The sequence below is a fragment of the Anabrus simplex genome, chromosome 5 (genome assembly GCF_040414725.1).
Source record: "Anabrus simplex isolate iqAnaSimp1 chromosome 5, ASM4041472v1, whole genome shotgun sequence".
Classification (NCBI taxonomy): domain Eukaryota; kingdom Metazoa; phylum Arthropoda; class Insecta; order Orthoptera; family Tettigoniidae; genus Anabrus; species Anabrus simplex.
The window spans coordinates 181,369,205-181,394,753 of NC_090269.1; the positions used below are offsets into that span (position 1 = coordinate 181,369,205).

Consider the following 25,549-nt stretch of genomic DNA (forward strand, 5'->3'; position numbering starts at 1 on the left):
TTTAACAGTTACAGTTTGAAATTCATCAACAAAATCATTACTAAGTGCAAATTTCAACAACAAATAAAATTAAAGCAGCAATCAGAGAAAGAAAAGAGGTACGTCAAATTCACCTTTAATAACCCGAAGATTTACAAAATTACAAATCTGTTCAAGAAACACAACACCATAGTAGCCTTCTCAGCTAACAACAACATGAAACATAGATCCTTCAGTCATAACTGTTAACGGAATTTGAGTGGAACAGAGAGGTGAAAGAAGGTGCTGGTTTGAATGGGTCTATCTCCGACAGTCAAAAGATTTATTTAAAACTTTTAGGTTATATTTCTTTTCAGATATTAAATTTTAACAAAACAACAAGATTTCAGCTACAGAGCTAGTTTGGTACAAAATAGAAAAACAGGAAAACCTAGAAAAGGTTAGTTACAATTTGAGCTTCCTATTTACACACATCCCTACATCACTTCTGTTGCGTTTAGACAGATAGTCAAAGAGATAAATCTCCCAATTTCTTTTCCAGGAAGGGGCCGATCACCTTCGATTTGGCCCCTTAAAACAAACAAGCATCACCATCATCAGCATCTTTTCCAGGATATTTAAAACAGAATTTTCAAGAGCACTTTACTCCAAAGGTTACAAGTTATGGCCTTCCAAAGGCACCATTCAGTATTTACACAAATACTTTTTACATTTGGGGAAAAGAGCCTCAATGCTCTACAATTCTACCAAGGAGACTATGCTCCCAATCACTTACAGCCTACTCAAAGCAACCTTTAACTTTTACATTTGGGATTAGAGCATCTTTGCTCAATAAAATTACACTTTCAGGCCTCTCTAGGCACAACCTACGATTTACAAGACCATATCAATTGTCTTTTAAGTTTACACAGGGGTATCGAGTACCCATTCTACTGGGCCTTTATGGAAAGCAAGAGGTTCAATTACTGGCCCCAAAATCAAAATGTATGGAGGCGGACACTTGCGCTCCTTGAAATCAAAGATTAAAACCCTACTTGGGCTTGTGGCACGCCAATGCAGAGGCTAATCCCACACTACTGAGGTGACTAGATGGACAAGTTACAATTTACAATGGTGAAAACAGTTACAAAATCGTAGTCACCTCAAGGTTAATTGAAGGGGAATTCTAGAGGGTAACGCACTGTCTATCCCTGGTTTTAGTTTAAGTACTTTAGACTTACTTGAAATTTTACATGAGAAGGAAGAAAGTTTACATTTTAGGAAATTGACTGTTACATAGTTAAAGATTGGAAACCTTCCCCTCGAGTCAACTTGTGGAGATAACTACTGAGATAGAAAAAATGGTGGCCATTACCTTAGCTGATGTTCTGCCTGCCGTTGGATGAGGCCTCCACCTCCTCTCTTAACACACACACTCAATAACACGACGATCAATAAGACAAGTTAGCTCGAAAAGGCGTCAGCTTTTATACCCGAGAGGAATGTTCGAGAAGGCTCTGGACTAAAACCAGAAACACCCTCTCATTTTATTGGTAGATAAAATAAGTACAAGATAAATATAATTGGCTGTTAAATAAATACACAAAATTTCTGATTGGCCAGAATCCAACGTTGGTGGGATGAGTAAAAAGTGTTGCAAACCTTGAGGTATCAAAAACAAAGAAAGTCAATTCAGTTGAGAAAACCTATAAACACAAAATTTCTTTAAATTTCTAGTTGTTCTACTTTGCACCAGAGAGCATGACATCAGTTTTTTAATAGGGACATTTATGGAGAAAAGTCCCAACTTCTTGAAATAGTTGTTGCAACGTTATGTGTTGGATAACGTTCTTCAAGGTGCTTCATTTAAATGCACGGGGTTGAGGTGTATCTCCTGGTACAATAACGAAGGACGACGATGATGAATTTCAGCAATCAGGCATATATAGGCTGACATGTAATCAGTGCAAAAACACATACTTGGGACAATCAGGAAGGAGCTTTATAATTGGATATCAGGAGCACATTAATGCAGAGAAGTACAGGGGTTTCTCTGCTATGGGGACTCATATGAAAGAGGCAAACCACAAATTTACTAACACCAGATAGGACCTCCAAATCATCAGTAGAATTAACAAAGGAAGTCTTATGAACAATCTAGAAAATATCCACATTATTCTTGGTAAATTAGTGAACAAAGAACGGAATTTAAATGAAATCAATGACCAAAACAACCTTCTATACGAAAGTTATACAGTTCAACACAACCTCTTATCAACTAAAAAGGCAACTTTCAAAGAAGAAACTCAACACAACATGCCATCAACAAATACCTGAAGACTGATATACACATCGACTTTTTAACGTAAACAAGATCAAGCCACCTACTCTTTTTACAAAAAGTTTACAAACATTTTAAGACTTTAAAAAAAATGTTTAATTAGAAATTAAGTTTTTTAACAACATTGTAGATGCAAATTGTAATTTAAGTATCTTTCTCACACTTCTCACACACCACCTCAACCCCCCCCCCCCCCCACACACACACACACATTTTCCATCACCTTAAGCAATAGTTTTAGGTTACGAAGGGAATATAGATTAAGGTTTTAATGTATTTAATATTCAAATGGTTTCATCTAAGCTAATTAGAGACAGCTGAAGATGACCACTACATGGTCGAAACATGTCCTGTATGTGTTAATGTTTTATAATTCTGCCAAAAGGCAAGAAATAAAGTATCGATTAAGTGGTATTTTAAATTAATTTGTTGATATTTGTCTTGTAAGAAAAAAAAGCAAGGAAGGTAATATCTTGTTCCAAGCATTCCATTATTAACCCGTAAGGATACAACATTTTTCACCCATGGCTAAATTAATAATTGTGAATAATTCTTAGCCTAATGGGTACTCTGTCCTCCACCCTTTGCTACTTTCCCAATAGACTGTCCCAAGTATTCTTGATGTCTTGATATTTTCCAACCATATGTGTTATTCAAGCTGTTGATGCTTTGTATGTTGATTTCAGTTGGGTAATTTCTACCCAGCACGTGTGATAATGCAAGTTAACAGAGTTCTAATTTTTTTATTAATGATTGTATGCAAAGTGCTAATTACTTGGTGATGAAAAATATCATGAACTTATTAGTGGAAGTGATGAGTGATATAGACTTAGTTTATGAAAATGGCCATAAAACCGATGATAGGACAGCTATGCATCAGGCGATGGGTTGCCCTCCTCAACAAAGCTCTTCATGAAGTACCAAGCTTGATAGCTGCAGTCGCTTCAGTGCGGCCAGTATCCAGTAATCGGGAGATAGTGGGTTCGAACCCCACTGTCGGCAGCCCTGGAGATGATTTTCCGTGGTTTCCCATTTTCACACCAGGCAAATGCTGGGGCTGTACCTTAATTAAGGCCACGGCCGCTTCCTTCCCATTCCTAGGCCTTTCCTATCCCATCGTCGCCATAAGACATATCTGTGTCGGTGCGATGTAAAGCAAATAGCTCTTCATGAAGTGGATAAGGACTATATCCTGTTAGCTATGAGACTATAAACATGCTAACTTCTGGGTGTTACTTGATAATTCTATTTTTATGTTCTATCTGAACGATATGCTGGCCCTGTGGTGTAGGGGTAACTTGCCTGCCTCTTACCCAGGGTCCCCAGTTTTGATTCCCAGGTGGGTCAGTGATTTTTACCTAGATCTGAGGGTATTCTTTCTTGAATAAAATTGCTGAGTCCACCTATTCAATACAATTATATTTTGTAGTTATTAAATTCTACATGAAATATAAACACTAGTTAGGGACATGTTTCGCCCTAGTTTTGGGCGTCTTCAGCCTAATACTAATCTTAAGGTCAAGTCTTAAATCTATTAACATTGGAACTTAATACTAAACTTAAATTAATATCAAATACTAAATACAATGGTCTTATGCTTATTACATATTTACATAGTTTACAATATGTATATTAACTAAATGCCAGAATTTGTGAACAAGGAAGTAATAAAATATTTTATTTTACAATGACTAGAGACCGTTTTAGATGTCTGGATGAAAGTTTATGCAAATGTGTACGTATTGGCTAGAGATTGATCACAGCGTGAATTGGAGTATCTCCAACTGTTTGACTAGAGATTGATCACAGCAAGAATTGGGCCTTCTCCAACTTTGTGGATGAACATTAGGTTGAAGGTTTTACAGCTGGTTTGTTCAAAGGTGGTTATGATCATTATCTTAAGTATATTGTTGCAAAACCGGAACCGTGGTTAAATTTTACATGTGATAAATATCATTCTTGATCCTTATTGATGATATTTGATTGGGATAATAAAATAAGTTAATTTATTAATTTCACCACCTAATCTATACAATAAGTCTTGTCTTAGTTGATTTACTTTGGCATGTTAACTAAAATGGTACATGTTTCGCCTTGTATTTAGGCATCATCAGCCATTATCTTAACCTTAAAATAGAATCAGGCACCTGATTTACATTCACATGAAATAAAACAAATTTTTAAAAAACCTTGGAGAGACTTGAACTAAAATTAACATATCGTAAAAGGCTTGTAATGAAGTTGGTTTTAAAGATATTATAATGAGTGAGGAAATATACAATTGTTGAAAGTAGTAGTGATATTGACATTAGAAGCCTTCTATTATAATTAAAATGAACAAAGCAACAGTCTGTTATGAACAAGTGATAGGATTGCTAAAAAATTATGTTGGACGACCAGCGGTTACAACGAAAATGACGATAAAAATCGTATTTAATAAAAAATAATGTAGCATAAAATAATGATAGATGGTCAAGTGACCAGCAATTATTTGTTTACAAGAGATAAGAGTCGAAAATCAATGGCATATGGTGATGTGGTTCACTTTGATCAAAAAGTACGAAGTTGTAGTTGAAGGTTGAAGAACGATGTTTAAATTGGACCTTTATGGACCATCTCAATTTGATGCAATGCTACAATGTTGTTAAGAATGCAGGTTGATTGACATTCTAGTCGAAACGGAAGTAAGACAGTTGAATCATTAGACGATGGTGAGGGTAATTTGTTACGTTATTAACTGAACGTTATTATCGACTGTCGGTTTCTTACTACGAGTGTTATAGCTGTAGGTTTGAGTTGGAGGTGGAACTGTTGTTCATAACAGACTGTTGCTTTGTTCATATTAATTATAATAGAAGCTTTCTAATGTCAATATCACTACTACTTTCACCAATTGTGTATTTCCTCACTCATTATAATATCTTTAAAATCAACTTCATTACAAGCCTTTTATGATATGTTAATTTTAGTTCAAGTCTCTCCAAGGTTTTTTAAAAATTTGTTTTATTTCATCATCATCATCATCATCATCATCATCATCCTAAACCATCTCCAGTTTCCCGGGTGTGGTATATGAGCCTCCTCCATCTCATCCTGTCCTTGTACCATTCTTCCTCCACCAACTTGTCCCAATCATGACCTCTCAGCATTACATCGCTCTTAACTAAATCTATCCATTTCCTTCGTGGCCTTCCCACGGGTCGTCTTCCTTCTACTATTTGGGCCTCTTTTTTATTTGGGGTTTCCTTTCAGAACATTGTATATCATCAGCCTTACGGTCATCATACTTTATAATTGTCTGAGAGGACGTGTCAGTCCGGTCTATAATATTCTTTCCGAGGCTTTTTTTCTAATTGAAAGCAACTATACTCAATACTCTCCTGCTGACTGATTCTATTTTAAGGTTAAGATAATGGCTGATGATGCCTAAATACAAGGCGAAACATGTACCATTTTAGTTAACATGCCAAAGTAAATCAACTAAGACAAGACTTATTGTATTGATCAGGTGGTGAAATTAATAAATTAACTTACATTATTATTCCAACCATGGTTAATGTCGATCATGTTGGATTTGAATATTCCTTTAGAAAGAAACATGGTTGGACGGTAATGTTTAATAGGTTAAAGCATGTATGTTGGAAACATATTGGTTGGTATTGTTCATTGGTGCTCATCAGATAATTTTTTTTTGAATATTGTGCCATTCCTGTCGATTAACGTTCTCATTATGCATTGTTCAACCTTGGGAGGAATTATGAGATGTCTGTAACTGAACAAGAGAAAGAAGGAATTTAGAATGTGAATGTAGAGCACAATATAATCATAATTGTAAAGTGAAAGTGTTTACTGCATAAAAGTGGATGAACTTACTAATCTTGTCGATGTTAGCTGGAACCGCCTGTTCCAGTTGCGTCTGAACGACTAACCTTACTACTCCTAGTGAAGTACTGATGCGGTAACGGAAAGGTGGAGCGTAGAGGGGAAGGGGGAGTGAGTTTCAGTTGGTGCGTCTGTGTTGTTGCTTGAGAGGCATTACTCAAATTGGATTGGGCGGGCCCAGCATTAGGCGTGGCAATTGGAGCGCATGCGTGCTGTGATTTAAACAAACTGGGGACTTTATTCTGATTTACGGCCTGAGATGTGAGGGCTCGTTCAAAGTCCACTCAGCCTGCATGATTACAATTAAGGAGTCATCTGATGGTGAGATAGTGGCCCTGGTCTAGAAAGCCAAGGATAATGGCCAAGAGGACCTGTCATGCCAAAATTCGTTTCAGAACAAGTTATTGAAGATTACAGGGGATGTTCTAGGTTAGTAACTAAACCGAAGAGAATACTACAGAAAGATAAGAATGAAGAAACATATATTAGAAAAATTTGGACTACAATGAATGATATCTTTAGAAAATCACCAAAAAGCAAAACACAGCATATAGTATAAGTAAATAAATAAAAATAAAATAAAATAAATAAATACCACACAAACTCTGCCTGCAGCAGTCAATGGATGAACTGAGTAGATCAGTGGTTACTGTTGCTGGTTCCAAGCCTGGGTAAAGACACCAAGAGGCACCTCTTGATCTCAGCAATCAAGTTGTAATCTTGTGATCATACCATTATGATCACACCTGCATGTATCTTCAGCTTGCAACATTGGCATGATGGATAACATGCTGTCACAGCAACTACCCCAGGCGCCGGACACACAGTCTGGTTTCTCCTGATCATTGGATTTTGGGGGATCAGGAGCATCATGCAGAGAAGAGTCGGAGCTTCTGAAAATCTCTTCGTCCCAAGAATAGGACCTTCTTAGGTACAATTAATGTCAACACTCTCCTGAAAACAGGAAAGCTTAAACAGCTCATAGGCACCCTGGGCAAGTTTGACATTCAAATAACTGCACTCCAGGAAACACATTTTGGAGTTGAAAACCATTTTGACTCTGAAGAGTACAGAATATTTAAAAGTAAACCTGCCATCAGAATCCACGGGAAGCTACCATAACTATGGACAGCCTTTGCAGTACAAAAAAACAATCATCAATTCAGCACTTAACTTTACATCCCCATATGAAAGAATCTTAGTACTTACTGTGAAATCGAGCAACAAAGCTTTCTCCTTGGTCAGTGCCCATGCTCCCACAAACAATGACAACAAAAAAAGCCCACAGAAAGTTGAAGCCTTATGGGAACCCTTTGAAGAAACCACAAGCAAGATTCTAAAACATCTTGTGAAAATTTTAAGGCACAGATTGGCAGAGAGGGGAAACACAAATGGATTGTAGGTCATCACTCGGCACATCAGAGGACGAATAAGAACAGAGTACGCCTTATGGACTTTTGTAAAACTTTTGCTTTGAAACTCATGTCTACGTATTTTGTGAAACCTCCACACAAAAAGAAAACATGGAAATCACCGAACCCGTTATTAGGGGAATTCCAAATTGATCGCGTTGCAGTCTCAAGAAAAAATCTGTGCGAGATCCAAAATGTCAGAGTACGGAAGGGAGTTGTCGACTCTGACCGCCATCTATGTCCGGCTCCATGCCTAAATGGTTAGTGTGCTGGCCTTTGGTTATGTGGGTCCTGGGTTCAATTCCTGGCAAGGTTGGGAAATTTAACCATCATTGGTTAATTTCGCTGGCACGGGGGCTGGGTGTATATGTCTTCTATCATTTCATCCTCATCACTACGTGCAGGTCGCCTACGGGCGCCAAATCAGAGTGAGATTCCAACCCAGCCAATCTGACCTAAACACAATAGATCTCAAAGAGTTGCCCCAGAATGCCTTGAACAGAACATCAGCACCTTTTTACAAGACATACGAGATCAGGAACGCAAGGGCTGGCCAGGCCTATGTAAAACACTTCAAACATCAGCCCTGAAGTTATGACAGCCTCCGAGGGAACGTAAACATAGATGGTGGAACACGACCTGTGAAAAAGCCATTGATGATTGGATGAAAGCATGGAATCAGTGAATAGACATCAAACAATTGAAAAATGGTTGGCCTTCTTAAAGGTGCAGAAAATTACCTCAAAAATAATTCGCCAGGAGAAACAAGTGTACGACAAAAAGAGACTCGTAGATATCAAGCAAGAATTCCTCAAAAACAACACTAAGAATTTCTACAAAACCTTCCATGAGAATTTATCCAGTTATCAACCACCATCTTTATGTTTCCATCGAGCAGATGGAATATTAGAAACGGACACCACAGAGAACTGCACAATTCTAGCTGATTACTTCCGAGACCACCTCAGCTGTGATCCTCCAAAAGAAGGACTGAACTTCTAAACGCCCATGATGAACCCTGATTCACAACCCCCGACAATACAGCAAACAGCAGAGATCATCTGATTGCTTAAAAACAATAAAGCCCCTGGAGAGGATGGCATCACCGCAGAGATGTGGAAACAAGGAGATTACCTCGTAAGCAGAATTCATACAATCCTAGTAAAAATCTGGGGAACTGAAATGATCCCACAGGATTAGAAGTGCGCATTAATACACCCATTGCACAAAAAAGGTGACAAGGTGGATCCAAACAACTTACAGAGGCATATCCCTACTACCAGTCACATACAAAATTCTTTCTACAGCTCTCTTAGACCATTTAGAAAAATAGACATATCACCTGATTGGTGAGTACCAAGCGTTTTTCAGGAAAGGTCGATCATGCACTGAACAAATATGGAATTTGAAGACTGTATATTAAGTATTTGTCAAGCTACCAGCACAATCATCATTTTTGTGAACTTTAAGAAGGCGTATGATTCTGTGGACGACAGACCATTTTTGATACTCTAGAACAACTCAGAGTGGACAGGAAGACCAGAGAACTTATCTGGCAAACTCTCATGAATACAACTTCTAGAGTGAAATTCCTTGGGGGAAATTTCTGAGCCTTTTAAAATATGTACGAGTGTTCATCAAGGCGACTGCATCTCCCCTATTCTGTTTAACTTAGTTCTATACAAAGTTATTAGAGGGTGGGAAAGGGACGTCAAAGGCATGAGCATTTAGAAACTTGGGAAGCAAAAAGTCAAGGTGAAATGTTTAGCCTTTGCTGATGACCTGGCAACCATTACTGAAACCATAGATGAAACCAGGTATGCCATACAGAGATTGCACAATATAGCATCAAAGGCAGGCCTCCAGATATCATATGAAAAAACCCAGTTCATGGAAAATCTACAACATAGCAAAAAAACTCCGCTAGAGATGGAAAACGGTACAACTTCACAGGTAGGTAAGAAACAAGCGGAATACGCCAGTTCCAGTGGATTATATAAGTGACGAACGTTTTCGGTTGCTTCCAGAGTCGATGGTAAAAGTTTCCTTGACAAATGTCCTTTTATTATCAGTAATTCAATCGAAGAAATTGTTGCTGGTGAAGTTGACGAGGTGTGCAAGCTCTGCGATGGATCCGTACTTATGAAGACATCTATGGCTGAACAGTCCAGATGGCTAGTTCCCCTGTTACGGTGGCAAGTACATGGCGACCTCTGTGATAGTGATCACATCCCGATAATTCTAACTCCCTTTAATCAAAAACAGTCCGAAGTACCCAAGTGCTGTTTACTTCGATGGGCAAATTAGCCAGAATTTTCCAGATGCACAGTGATGGCCGATGACATGCTGGAGTCTGTTGATGACCATGTTTCTTCTATTACTACTGGAATTCTAGCTGCTGCAGAGGAAACAATTCCTTCCTCTTCCGATATTCCTTGCCGGAAACAGGTTCCATGGTGGACCAACGAAATTTCAGTAGCCATACGTGATCGCCGACGGGCTTTTAAGCATTATCGTCGGAATCCTACAATGGCCAATCATATCACATTTAAGCGTCTGCACGCGAAGGCCCATTTTTTGATTCGAGAAAGTAAGAAAGCTACATGGGAAAAGTATGTGTCTTCCATGACAGCACATACTCCGTCATCACAATTGTGGACAAAACTCCGCCATATTGTCGGAGTACAAAATGTGCCCTCAGTCCCCAGTCCATTAATGGAGATATAGTTACAATTCCTTCAGTCATTGAAGAACACATTGCGTCACATTTTTCAGATACGTCCTGCTTCGGGAGATACGACTCTGCATTTCTTCCAATTAAGTGCGAAGCAGAGGTACACCATCTCTCTTTCGTCTCTAGTGCTTCGCATCCCTACTACGTGCCTTTCACGGAGTGGGAGTTGCGGAGTGCACTCGGCGCTATGCTCCTGGACCGGACAAAATCCACAATCAAATGTTGAAGCATTTGAGTAACAGATGTCTCGAGGATATCTTCACCCTATTCAATAGAATATGGAGTGAGGGTGTGTTTCCATCTCAGCGGTGTGAGGGCATTGTGATACCAATTCCTAAGCCGGGTGAAGATCCAAAACTTCCGGATAGTTATAGGCCAATATGCCTTACAAATGACCTTTGTAAGCTATTTGAAAGGAGTGAAAGTTTTCTTAGAATGATTGAATGAATGAATGAATGGATAAATAAATATGTAAACAACTATTTATATGTTTGATTAATATCCAATGGTAATTGTGAAACTAGTTTTTAAATAAATAAAGCAAATGAAATGGTAAGATACGTAGAAATAATGTTGAATCAACCTCAGCTGTTTAGCTTTTCATCTCTTCCATTTGTCACTCTGAGATTTTCTCTTCCTTGCTTTGGAAGGCGACACTGGTGTTATTTCTGCCTGGTTATTCATTTTACAGGAATTATTAGAATTTTATAATAGCTACTATCATTAATTCACTCAGTGCTAGCACCAAAAACACAAAACATACCACTATGTCATACGGTAGTGCAAACAAAGTAAAATAGATGGCTGACAGTCACATGGCCAAATGGGATCTCTGATTGGCCGAAGTGGATATTGCAGGCTTGCTTCTCAGTTTGTAAGAAATGATCATGGAGTTTACGGCCTTTGCTTCTAACCCTAATTTTCAGTAGGGGAACTAACCCACGTACTGATGCTTTTGCTTCTCACAACTGTTGGATATTGCTAGAAAACATTAAGGAGAATCCATTACTGCCATAAGATAAGTTTTGAAAAAAATGGAGATTGCTGACTTTGCTTCTAGGCACCTCACTTATCCTCAGACATATATTTTTTAGATTAACATAATTTGAGAAAGGAATTCCATGTTAGTTAACAAATACACTTGAATTTAGAATGAAAGATTTTTGCCACCTAGAATGAATTCAGTGAACCTGCAGTGGATATCCCGGTGAAAGAAATTGAAATTGGTAGAACTAGAATCGTATTTGGTTACAGAAATTAGAATTTGGAATTTGGAAACCTTACCTCATTTGGCATTGCAGTATATCACAACAGTCATCTCCAGGTTCTTAGGTATAAAGGATCATTGGTTTTCAGTCAACACATTGCAAAACATTGAGAAAATTCTCTTCACATCAACGAATGTTAAGGGTGAATACTTAAAGCAAGTGAGATTTCGTGGTGAAAATTCCTCTTCAAAAACGCCGGGCTGAGTGGCTCAGATGGTTCAGGCGCTGGCCTTCTGATCCCAACTTGGCAAGTTTGATCCTGGCTCAGTCCGGTGGTATTTGAAGGTGCTCAAATAAGTCAGCCTCGTGTCGGTAGATTTACTGGCACATAAAAGAACTCCTGTGGGACTAAATTCCATCACCTCGGCGTCTCCAAAAACTGTAAAAGAGTAGTCAGTGGGACGTAAAGCCAATAACATTATTAAAAACGCTTGCATCAAATTTTCTCGTTTCAGTGTTTCATTTATCTTGCACGTTATTGAATACTCCTGTTTTTCTTTTCAAGCACTAGTTTTTTTCTTTTCTTTGCTGACTGATCTTCCAATTTCACCTTGTCATTGCTCTAATTGTTGCTGTACATCACTCACCTTAGAGAGTATTGAGTGAATGGTTTCATTACATTTTTCAAGATAGTTTAGTTATGTTACTAAATGAGAAAAATTACTGTTAATGTACACCAAACTGCCGTTCAACTGAGGTTTAGCCATCAGATCCTGCAACATGGTTGTTAATCACAGATTTAATCACATCAAAATGATTGCAGTAATACATTCAGGTGTTAAATCAAGTACCCCACCATCTCAGGATTGGTTCCGGAGATAGAGGTATATCAAATGGCATTCTTACAATAATGGCGCACACTTGACGGGGATTTTAAGAAAACTTTCTTAACATTGGACACTAGTTTGTCAACATCTAGAAAACCTTTTTCACACTGCTTCACTCACTGGATGTAAAACATGCAAGAGGCAGGTTATATGAACCAACTTTGGATGAAACGCTTTAATTGCCTTTCCTGCCTTTACCATATATGGTACTCTGTCATTGAGAAAGAGCTGGACGTTATAATGCTTTATTCCCTGTAGCTACAACAGAAAGAGGCTTTTGTCATGTTATGAATGCCGCACGCCGTGCGCAGTTATTCCAGAACAAAGGTGCTCAGCTGGGTGCCCATTGAGGCTCGCCTAGTGTGGCCGGGCTGGCCTGACGTAAATGCGGGCAGTTTACTCAGCAAGCTTGTGTCACAGATAATCGAGAGAGCGAACATGCTTTGCAGAGAAGTACAGCAGTGATGTTCGATTGGGAGTACGGAGCTCTTCTCCACTACTCAGCTAAGTGTTGACTGGGGTAAAGTATTTTTTTAAATGCTATAATAGCAAGAAAACAGACCTTTTCAAGATATGCCAGTATAAACTGTCAGTTTTATTTTCTTATATTTATACATTCAAAGAAAACTGACAAGTTATAATTTTTGTGTTACAGCTTACAAAGATACACGGTTTAAGCGTACAAGCTACGATTTACAGTTCCTTGTATGGGAATGACAATATTTATGTTTGTTTTAAAAAAAGTAAAAATTCCTGTTATTCATTCAGCAAAACATAATATATTTAAATAATTCTACAAGTTTACTGCTTGATTTTGCAAAGTGTTGTAGTGTTGTATGACTTTTCCTGTTCACTGAATTTCTGAAAATAGGATTTAAAACTTATCAGGCATCAAATGATAATAGCTAGCCTCTAATTTCATCACGAGTGAGGACATGTCCAAGATTAAAGTTCAGCAACAATGTAAATGTATCTAACAAATAGAGTATGCCTTCAAATTAATAACCTAACTGATGTTATTTGTTATAAACATGATTGGATTGTTGGTAAATTTATCAGATAATTTAAACCCAAGCAACCACAACCCACACCCTAAATATTTGTTATATTAGAAATAGTTCTAAAGCACCTCTTTAAATATAATAGTGAAAATTGTAAGTCACTACATACAATACAAAAATATTTGAGGTTGTAGGCCTAATTCTTTACTGTATCTGGTCAAAATACAACTGCAGTGAACATAAATAACTTATTTCTCCCAACATAAAGTGAAAATAACATGGACTTTTGCCCTCTTTCTTTCATTATTTTCTGCCTCCATTTCAAACTCTGGTATCACCACAGTGACTGAGAGTGACTGGAAGAACTTCACCCAACCTTCACAGCCTGTGATGTAACAACGTCACTGTGGCTGAATAGCATACGTTCATTGCCTGCCTGCCCGCCTGCTTACAGTGCCGTGTGCCCAAATGCCCAGTGCGAGCATCTCTGTTCCAGAACATCCCAGCCAGATCCAACCAGCCAGTTCACCGCGTGAGTCAGTGGACACGTCATTGCTGTGGCTGGGTATATGAGATGGCCCTCGTTGAGAGAGAATCAGAACACGACAAGCTGGCGAACCCTGTGACCTGAGCACACAACGGTCAGTACAGGCACCGTGGAATATAGGGCTTACTTAGGACACCACTGCTTTTTCGTAATTTCTTTTTCACACAACACCGGGCTGAGTGGCTCATTACAAGTAATAAATCTCTTTGTAGACTGTATTGGACATCAGATTATGAACATTAAAATAAGAATAATAATTTACACCACCTTTTCAATACTTATCTTTCCTTATATTTAGGATATAAACATTACAACTCGTGTTGTAAGTAGGGACGTGTTTCGCTTAACTGTCGTAAGCATCATCAGCTGAAATAAATCTTAAAGTTAGGTCAGGGCCCCGAACCTAGTCTCCTTAAAATATATGGTACCCTAAGATTCGACATTTACATTATAGAAAATCAAATAGGCTTAAAACTAGTGTGAAAACATATAACAATGTTCGTCATGGCTAAGAGAAAAACACACAGTCGTGTTGACAGAGGTTAAAAACATAAAGTACAACATAGAGCTGGTAGTGAAGTAATTAAAATCATATAGGATATCATTGCTATCAGTCAGTCAATAAGAATGTTCATACATAAAAATGATTATTATATTCATTGGAACGAAGAAGGTAATTAGAATGGTTCACTAATTAAATCTCATTCTTGCATACACACGTGAGTCGGGTATGAGAAATCACAGATTATAGTGGACTTGGACTAGTATCACTTCAAACAGGATTGATCACGCCTGAAGCCGCTTATAGTTAAGAGGCCTGTAACCAGTTCCTTTAAAATAATGGTTAAAGCCAAAAACAGGCGTCCTCATTTTTACTGGGAGTTCAAGATCATAGATGGAGAAAATAAGATGCAATGAGTGTGAACTGAAGTCTGAAAAATGGAAAAAGGAAAACGATGCACTCAGCGCCTTGAAAATAGTGTGTTCAGAAAGATCGCTTACCTCTTATGTTGGAAGAGCGTTGACTGGTCACATTAACTGCTCGAGAGTGTCTGGTAAATGTGTGCCCATTGCTACGTGTGTTGTATCGGTGTGCTTGCTTGGGGGGAGAGCTAGTCAGGAGGGGAGGGGCAGGCGCAACGTTAATGAGAGGGCTATAAGTTGGCGGCAGAGTTGTGTTATGGGGATGGGGTAAGGTGGAATCTGTTATTACGACCGAAGGGATATTTAAAGGTTTATAATTGAAAATTTTTGTGAAATTATTATAATTTATATCAAAATTAGTGAGTAACTTGGGGACTTGTTCAATTAACAGGATGTTGTTCTCAGGGACATCATTCAAATTATTATTGAAAATGAAAACCTACAACCTGTTTTCCAGTCATTGACCGAGTCAGGGATGTAATGAATGAAGCAGATATAGGCTGTTAGTACGATGGGGTCGCCACTCCCAAAGTGATATATTAATGACTGATAGATGCTATGAAATGAGAATGGAGAGTGTTGCTGGAATGAAAGATGACAGGAAAAACCGGAGTACCCGGAAAAAGCCTGTCCCGCCTCCGCTTTGTCCAGCACAAATCTCACATGGAGTGACCGGGATTTGAACCACGGTATCCAGCGGTGAGAGGCCGACGCGCTGCCGTCTGAGCCATGGAGGCTACTCAAATTATTATTATTATTATTATTATTATTATTATTATTATTATTATTATTATTATTATTATTATTAAAATGTTGATCCAAAAAATTAAATATTTTCCAATCCGGTCATTAAGCTGATTTTATTTACATATTTAATAATGTGGAGGTCCTGATCAATTGTAGAATAATTGTGGTCGGAATCCCTCATAGGATTGCTCATAGTGGAGTATTTTTTTATGCTTTAAGGCATTATAATGATCTCTGGTCTGTTGTCCAAGACTCCCAAAAAAACTGACAAGGAATTCATTTGTTGTCTGTGAGCTGTGAGGATGGACAATATCGTGGAGGAAGAATATACAGTTCCAAATGGATTACCTTGATTTCTTTAGTATGGAAACTGTATGTCCACCCTGTGGTTCCGTTTTGTGATTCATTTATTCATTCATTCATTAATGCCTTTTTTCAGTGGCGAAGTTAGGGCTCGAGGCCCTCTCTTCCACTTAACCACATACTAATCAAAACCATACATAAAGTTATGAGATATTTAAAATAGTTAAAACCGAACAAAAAAATTAATAGAATTGAGAGCAATTTTAAATACATTACTAAGTTAATAATAAAACTAATTAAAAGTAAGAACTCTTAATAACGACTTATCCTCAGGCGCGCACACATTCATACTTCCACCATTCAGTTAGCTGTCAGCAGGTAGTCTCGGCAGGTGACCTTAAACCTTTGTAAAGAGCTAGTTTCTCTGACCTGAGCTGGCAGGGAATTCCATAATCTGGCGCCGGTCACTACAAACGATCTATTAATTTTATTTGTGCAGTGCACTGGAATAGAAAGAGTGGATCTGGAACGTGTATTTAAGTTGTGAAATGATGATAGAAAGGTGAATTTAGAAGAAATATACAGTGGCTGACTTTTCGCTAGTGATGTGGGGTTGGGTATGAGGAATTATGAAAATGAATTATTGCGAATGAAATTGGGTAAGGAGGTGGAGCCAGACATCATTATATTCACACGGAGACTGGCCAGCACATGGGTGCAAGTGGTCAACCTTCCATTGTTCAGGTTAATTCATTTATGTCTACCTGATTTGTGAATGGATACTACTTTCGACATTGCCTGTACACTTTGTCAGCCTGCGTCAAAATCACTGTGATAAGATCTGAAGAGTATATATTGACTACAAGTTCCTGCAATAGGTATTAGACTTCCAAACTTTGGTTCCCACAGGTGGTAGGTAGGTAGGTAGGTGTCTTCATTAATCTGCATTTAGAGGTGTCGCCCAAGTCGCAGATTCCTTATCAGTTGTTTACCCAGACTTCTCTTAAGTAATTGAACTTGGAAATTTATTGAACATTTCCCTTGATAAATTATTTCAATTCCTAATTCCTCTTCCTATAAGGGAATATCTGCCCCAATTTGTCCACTTGAATTCCAATTTTGTCTTCCTGCTTTTAAAAGCTCCATTCAAGCTTATTCATCTACTAATGTCATTCCACGCCATCTCTCCACTGACAGCTCAGAACATACTGCTTAATCAAGTAGCTCTTCTCATTACTTCCAAGCCTTCCCAGCCTCAATTTTGCAACTTTTTCTTTTTTTTTAACACTACTCTTTTACTGGAAACTGCCCAGAAAAATTGTACTGCTAACCTATGGATCTTTTCCAGTTCTTGTATCAAGTAATCCTGGTCTGGGTCCTATACACAGGAACCATACTCTAATTGAGACCTGATCAGAAAATTATACGCCCTCTCCCTTACATCCTTATTTCAACCTCTGTTCTGTACTTAACGTCTCTTCGGCATGTACTAGATGTACTCGACTTGACCTAATAACCTGAAAGTTTATTTCATTAATATTATTGATTGATATATTTCAATTGTTACAGTGGTAACTTTCCAGTGAACCTTTTTATTTTATAGTTATCACTCCAAATATATGGGAATGGAGGTAGTACATCTCCATAAAAGGAATCCAACATGCCTTCAACTTGGAGACCGAGTAAGTTGTAAATCACTCTATCTGATGATATTAATGAGTGTTATGTTTTCCTTTCAGCAATGAGCTGCCTACGAGCCTTGACCCAGTGTTTCCATGGTCCATGCCTGATTGTGGGTGCACGAGGTTTGACTACCACCCAGGTCCTTAATGACAATTATAGGTAGGTTATTTTCTCATGTTCTCGTTATGGACTCTTTTTTATGGTATAGACACATTTGTATTGTATTGTATATTTGTATTGTTAGAGATGAGATATGAATGAAACTATGCAAAAAGGAGTGAAGCAAGGTTCATCTTATTTCACCTTCTTAATAATGTGTATATTTGATGAACAATGAAAGAAATCAGAGAGGAATTTTGGAAAAGGAATCTATATTCAAAAATAAATCAAGTAATTTATTGACAGATCTCCACATCTTCATACAGTGCCATCTTCTCTCTCCTCATTAACCCCAATTCTTCTGTATCCAGTTCTTCTAAGCCCCCAGTGAGCTCGTTTCTGCTTTCCAGCTTCATCAGTAGGTGGACATAACACTCATTGAGGAGCCACCTTGACAGAACTTCATTCTTGATGCATGTAGGAAATGTAAGATAGACACAAAAAAAGGAGAGAGAAAAAAAAGTGATAAAGACGAATATGGTGGTAAAACTCTGGGAATAGAGGATAAACACAAAATGAGAAAAGTAAACAAGTGGGTTAATATAAGGGATGGAAACAAACAAACAAATCAAGTAATTTATTTTTGACCTAAGTTAAAGTTACTGGTATAAAAAATTCAAACTTAACTTAGTATATAGGCTATCCTCTAAGATTTCAGCAAAGAAGGCAAGTTTTACAAAAACAAAGTTTTAAACTTAGTATATAGGCTATCCTCTAAGATTTCAGCAAAGAAGGCAAGTTTTACAAAAACAAAGTTTTACAGAGTAGCACTATGTGTTTTGTGTGCTTTAATTCTGTGCCCCTGTCTTGTAGTTTGTGCACTGCACTACCAATTATTCACTGTTCTGGATGGATCAAAATTCTCTAATGGTGGGCCGTTCATGTTAATAAACATTAACCTCTCCCCGATGGGAAATATTTGAGTGCTGCTTTACCCAGCAGACAGAGGTGATTCAGATGTGAATGCTAAGAAAATGCAGCAATCTCTCTAAAAATTCACTGTTACAACAGTTTAGCTCAGATTATTATCTAATGTTTATAGTAGAGACTCAAAAGAATGTAGTTTACACTCATTATATTTACATTTGGTCTACTAATGGAGAACAGACCTTCCACATTTTATACAGAATGAAAGTAAGCTTCTTGTGTTTGCATGGGTTTTTTCACAATGCAATGAAAACTAGAGTAATCGTCTCGGGAACTTTGAGTGAAAGAACCAGGAACAGTAGTTGAAAGATTCATTCAGCAAAATTCCAGGCTAATGGGATGATTAGTTAACGATAAAGAGGGCATATACTGTACTTTGGTGCGTTATGTCGTCCAGTGTTTGGTCATGTGCACCTTGCCCTCCCATTCCTTATGTTATGCATCCACTCTTGCTGTGCTCGGTTCAGTCTGGTATACTGCTGTTATCATCTGACTTATTGAAACTTAATTACTTCTCATTCACTCGACTGCACCCTGCCATGTTTGTCCACCACACAGTATTGTATTTCAAAGTGGCAGCGAGTTCAGTAATTGCATATTTGATATATTAAAATTAAATATAAATATTTATTCCACCTTATTGATACTATGTATATATTTATTGCCTTGAGCAATTTCTTCAGTAAGTAGTATATGTTTCATTTTTATACAAACATCATCAGCTATAAGGTGAAAACAATAAAAATATACTAAAACATAGCTTTTCTAAAATTGTCTAAAAACATGCATAAAAACTTGAAAACTATTGGTTATTAAGGTAATGATGTAATGAGCTACAGAGGGAAGGTGGGTGGTGGAGGGGGAAAGAGGTTGGTTGTTGGTTGTGGGAGAAATAATTATGTTAGTATTTACTGACTTTAAATGCTTTTTTTTTTTCTTTTTTATTAAAACTGTGACAGTTTGTCATAATGTTCATCAAAAAGTTCTTTGTAAAAACTTATGTTCCGTAATTACTACAGATCAAAGTATTATATATCTATTTTCTTGCTGCACTGTGTTGTTGAGAATCTCGTGAATAAATCCTTAAAATGAGTGATTTGTAGTATTTAACATAAAATTAAATGTTTAAGGCAGTAGGGACATCCTGCAGTTAAATGATCATTGTAAAGTTGAAAGATTGCAACAGTAATCTGTAATCAAAAGAAGGAAAACAGTAATGTGAATATTTAACTGTTGATTGTTTATGTAAGATGAGTTTGTGTCTAAACAAATATTGACTTACCTCGTTAATGAGTCCCGAATTATTGCTGGTGTTGTGGAGTGGTCTCACTACTGTTGATACGGCTTTGTGTCCTGTAAAGTAATGGTGCGGACTTGTTGGGGCCTACTTGTTGGTGAGCGAAGGTAGAAAGAGTGGGGGAAGAGGCGTGTCATTGGCTACCTTGCTATTTGTTACCGCTCTTTGTGAAGAGGGGGAAATGACTTGGAGTTTCAGAGGCTTAATCTTGTTTCTGCTTTTCATTGGATTATCATATTTTCTACCTAACAATTTCAAATAAATTAAAATACATTCAAAGAGAGGTTTCTTATATTCAGTTACATCATTAAGATTACTATCCTTATTAATCAGTTGATCCAAGTGGATGTGTATGTTCTCCAAGGTATTCATTAATCCAACTTTGTTCATTTTTTTTACAATGGTGAGATCTTGTTCATGTTTGTAAAGCTATGGCCTGTCGTGCTCATATGTGCCCCCATAACTGAGAATCTTTTGTGCTTCTCAGCCTTGACAAGCTCCTGATATCACAAAATTGCGACCAGATTTCCCCACATGTCGCTTTGCATTTGTGAACATGTCATTTTATATATTCCGGAGCCCAAACACCTATCCTTCCTTGAAATGTTTACAATATTCTGCTTTAAAACTCTATGCTTTGTATTATTATTATTATTATTATTATTATTATTATTATTATTATTGTACCGGGCGGTACACCTCCACGCCGCTAATTCAAATACGCTCGTATTGCGCCAATTGAAACTTCTCTACTGGAGAAATTTGGAACTTTAACTACTGAACTAATTCCACTGTTATTCGGTGTTTTTTATTTGCCTTTTGTTTTTCAATGATTAAGAGGTGTGGACAATCTCTAACAGATGTCTCTACCCAAAACTATGGTAATATACTCTGGTGCAATGGAATGAACTTTCTTGAAGGAATATTGTATTCCTAAGTTTTATTTTTACTAAATTTTGTTCTGTGGTTTGTGGGTTGGCAATATAAATCCTTTCTTTCCGCCCGTTTTGAATGTAACCAATCGGGAATTTATGTAATTAATTTTCCACCAATAAGGGGTTTCTTCCTCGTCTTGTGTATTAGTTTTTGCTGTTATCCAATAAAAGCGAAAAGGTGTGTCTACTCATTCCTGAAAGGTCTCGAATGTTCCACGAGGGTATATAAACTGCTGATTTTCTTGTCTCGGGGCCACTTCAGTAACATCTCTCGTAGTGTGTGAATATGTAGCAGGGGGCGGGACGCGCCTCTTTCTTCGGGCAACAGATCTCCAATAAGGTAATGGCCTGTTAACATCTTTATTTCTTGCTAGCTCATCAGTTTAACTCTCGGAGAAGGTTCGAATCCTTTAATGTGTAACCCATCTTTTAAAATGTAAATTCCTTTTCTGCCTATGTAAAATCTACAAATATCTTTTACTGTAAAGCGGGATAGAGAGTGCTTCACCCTCTCAAACTCCCCTTCATTTTGAAAAGGAGGTGACTACGTTTTCATAACCGTTCTTCTCTTCTTTAATGTAGTAAAGTTTTCTCATACGGCTCACCTCCCTAGCTTGGGATTAGCGCCTGTGTTTCGGCCTATAGCCACTTAGGTTTTAAAAGTGTATTTAGGAGTGCAAGTTTACGCCTCCAAACCTTCTGTACTTTGGGCCAGTAACTTAACCTGATGTTTTGTTTTCTTCATGCGAAGGCCCTGTAGGTTGGGTATTAAATACCCCTGTTTTGTATGCCTTGATGGCAGTTTGGATAAGAGTGTTATTGCCTTGATAGGCTTGAAAGATCGAGAGCGGATTAGCTCTTTATGGTGTTGTGGTAAAAGTGCCTTAGAGAGGCTTGAGGTTAATAGCTGGGAGCAAGTGCTCCTTGTACTTAGGGGTTTTCTGCCCTTTAGCAATTGTGGTTGTGAGCTGAGAGCTCAGAAATTAAACTTAGGGCTCGAAGCCCAAATCTTGTAACGAACTGTAATTTGTTAATTTGTTGATCTGCTACTTGGTACCTGTTATACCTTGTTATTTGTTGATTTTGAAAAGAAAATATAACCTTGTTAAAGTTTTAAATTAACTTTAATTTTGTAGTTGAGACCTATTCCAGCCCGCACCTTCTTTCACCTCTAACTACCACAGATATCTCCGGAACAAGTGGTAGCAGAGCGTGGTTGAATGGGTCTCAATTTAGCCCCTTTTGACGGCTAAATATTGCTTTTGTTTGAACTCTAACAATTTTCTCAGTCGCTGTTTTTTTTTTTTTTTTTTTTTTTTTTTTTTTTTTTTTTTTTTTTTTTCTAAATTGGTAAAGTTCTGTCATCATGCCCAGCCCTCGCGATGTCCTCCATCCCGGCTATTTGCGCAAGGAGAAGTTGATCTATGAATTAACGATTAGGAATGTTCAATCTGGAGGCACGGTTGCAATAGACACCAATAAGCTTAAAGATTCCCTTGATTTGCCTATTACTATCCCAACCTTGGGAGAAAAAGAGATTGACGATGCTCTATCCACGATCACTGATAATGCTACTGAGCATCGGTAGTTAGTTTTTTTGAAGGGGGTGATCCATCACCTAATCAACTTAAACGTGTACAAGCTAGATTGTACCATTTTTCCAATAGGGTTAGTGATCTGTTGTCTCTTAAATTGAATGATACTCAAGGGAAGGAGGCTACTGCTGTCCTCGAAAACCTTTCCAATTTGTCCAGTAAGGTTAGCCTATTGTTAACTGGGGCAGTACCTCTGAAAACTGATCAACCCGCTACGGTAAATGTAGTTAGCGAGGAAGAGTCTTCTAAAGGAGAAGCAAATAGGAAATCTGTAGGAGCTCAACAAACCTCTTCCCCATTAGACAATGAGTCTGAACGCCGTACCTCTTTGAATAATGCACGTTCTGAATTAGCTTCTTCACCACTTAGACCTCTACCTACTATGTCACCAGGGTTCAGCAGTTTGCCTCATCCATTAGCAATGTTGCTCAGGGGTATGTCTAAGTTTTCTGTTAACTCTACCAGTGACGTAATTTCATTCTTAAGGTTTTTAGTTGAGTTTCAGGATCATGCCTTTGTTTTTCCTCTTTCTCCGTGTCAAATTTTGCAGATCATTTATCCCTATGCAATTGGGGTTCTATTAGACAAGATAGTTAGGGCAATTGCTGAACAGTCATCCATAGAAGACTTCCACGCCCATCTGTTAGCTAATTTTATTCCGGCTCGAGCTAGGTAATCTGTAATTCAGAAGTACTATTATAGAGTGCAGCGACTTGATGAAAACCTGGCAGACGTCATACAAGACATCAAATTCTATACTAGGGTATTTGCCCTTCATTTTCCCGAAGATCAAATCGTTCAAGCCATTGTGGAAGGAATTTCACCACCTTACAGGTCATATTTGTGCTTTGCGTCGCGTCCGCAAACCTTTGCCAAGTTGGAAGCTATGGCTGTTTCAGCCGAAGGGGTTAGGTATGCCGACACATTACGGGTTGCAAGGGAGCCCCCCCCATCTTCAGGTAATTTTCGGCCTCCACCTTGCCGAACCTTCACTGCCCGTAAATGTTATGCTTGTGGGTCACCTGACCATCTTCGGAACAAGTGTCCATTAATTAAATCTAGTGGGACAAGGAATGGAGCAGGGTCATCCCAAGGCTGTTTTAAATGCAGCGCTTTTTCACATACTGCCAAGAACTGCCCTAATGCTAACAGCACCCCCTCCTGCTCAACTTCGGGTGCAACTTCCACCAACAATCATAAGTGACTAGTGGCTTCGGCTGAGTCGGCTAACCCATCTTCCCGAGGCTCAGCCCCAAGTAAACCTGTCGAAATTTCAGAAAAAACTCAGTCTTCAAATTTATCTTTTGAAGGTCCCAAAGAATGTCTTAGGATTGCGGCGGATACCCCCGCACCTGTTCCTTTTCTCAAAATTGAATTAAATAATGAACCTGTAACAGCTCTATTAGATTCTGGCAGTGTTTGTTCTATTATTTCGTCTGAATGGTACTCCAAATTGAAAACTGTTTGTAATCTTCCTGATTTTTGTTCGACTTTGGTTCATTATGTTTTGGCAAACTCATCCCCATTAGATATTTTAGGTTTTCTGTATGCTAAAATCCGCATTTCGAAGTTCACTTGGAAAATAAAACTGTTTGTGGCCAAGCACTTGTCTTGCCCCATTATATTGGGAGCTGATTTCATGTCTCACACCGGTCTAGTGCTCGACCTTCACAGCAAGTCGTGCACTTTCAAATTTGATAGTAATTCCAAAATCCCTTTGCTAAAATGTAGTTCTGTGTCATGTTCATCTATTTCGCCTACCCAGGATGAGATGTTGTTAGACCTTAGACATCTACCTGAGGAGCAGGCAGAGAGTATTCGTAGGTTGTGTCAGTCGTTTCCAGAGGTGTTCTCTGATACTCTTGGTGTTACTGACCTTATTGAATACAAGATTGAGGTTACGGATTTGATTCCTGTCCGTTTTCCACCTTATAGGCTGTCTCCTCCTAAAATGAAAGCTTTGAAGGAAATCATAGATCAGATGCTGAAGGATGGCATTATTCGGCCCTCTAAGTCGGCGTATTCTTTGCCTATTTTTCTAGTCCTGAAACCCCAAGGTGGCTTCAGGCCTGTGATTGATTATAGGGCTCTCAATCGGAAGGTGGTGTTATCTGTGCCCCTTCCCGACCTTCATTCTTGTTTTTCATGGTTTCGAAAGGCTAAATTCTTCACCATCTTAGATCTTAATCAGGCTTATAATCAGATACCGTTAGCAGAGGAATCTAAACACCTGACAGCTTTCGCCACAGATTGGAACTTGTATGAGTACAACCGCGTGCCTTTTGGGGTCCCCACGGGGGCAGCCGTGCGTACGAGACTGCTAGACAGGGTCTTCTCCGATATCAAATTCGAGTACTTGTATCATTATCTGGATGATGTCATCGTATCTTCTGAGACCTTTGAAGAACATCTAGATCATCTGAAAGAGGTCCTGAGTCTCCTTCGAAAGGCAGGGTTAGCGGTGAATTTGTCCAAAGTCGCTTTTGCTAAGCCGTCCATGTCATTCCTAGGGCATATTGTGTCACCCGATGGGGTCGCAGTCGATCATTCTAGAACACAGGCCATCCGTGATTTCAAACCTCCCAAGGACGTCAAAGGTATCACCAGGTTCATAGGCATGGTGAACTTCTTCAGGAAATTTATTCCCAACTTTGCTAATAGAGCGGCGCCCTTGAACCTTCTTCGCAGGAAAGGCGTCAAATTTGAGTGGGGGCCTTCTCAACAAGCCGCTTTTGAAGACCTGAAATTAGCTCTTTGTAATGCCCCTGTTCTGGCTATGCCGGATTTCTCGAAGAAATTCATCGTCCAAACCGACGCGTCGTTGTCAGCAGTGGCTGCGATCCTTCTTCAAGAGACCGAACTAGGGAGGCGACCCATCGCCTATGCATCTAGGACTCTTTCGGCTCAAGAAGTCAAGTATTCCATCTATGAACTTGAGGGTTTGGCTGTCTTGTTTGCTTTAGAAAAGACCCGCCCCTATCTGGAACATGTCAAGTTCGACTTGGAAAC

At 38.5% G+C, this 25,549-nt stretch overlaps 1 protein-coding gene across 4 annotated transcripts in view; it reads left to right on the forward strand.

Annotated features, from left to right (window-relative positions):
• Sqor (Sulfide quinone oxidoreductase) overlaps positions 1-25,549 on the forward strand; it is a 274,946-nt gene that overhangs the window by 20,306 nt on the left and 229,091 nt on the right. For 3 of the 4 annotated variants that reach the window (XM_067147202.2, XM_067147203.2, XM_067147205.2), the window contains one exon: positions 17,684-17,786. In XM_067147202.2, coding sequence (XP_067003303.2) covers positions 17,686-17,786 — 101 coding nt within the window. In that variant the 5' untranslated portion in view covers positions 17,684-17,685. Of the gene's footprint in view, positions 1-17,683; positions 17,787-25,549 lie in introns of those variants that run through there. The other variant, XM_067147206.2, reaches the window with a different exon arrangement.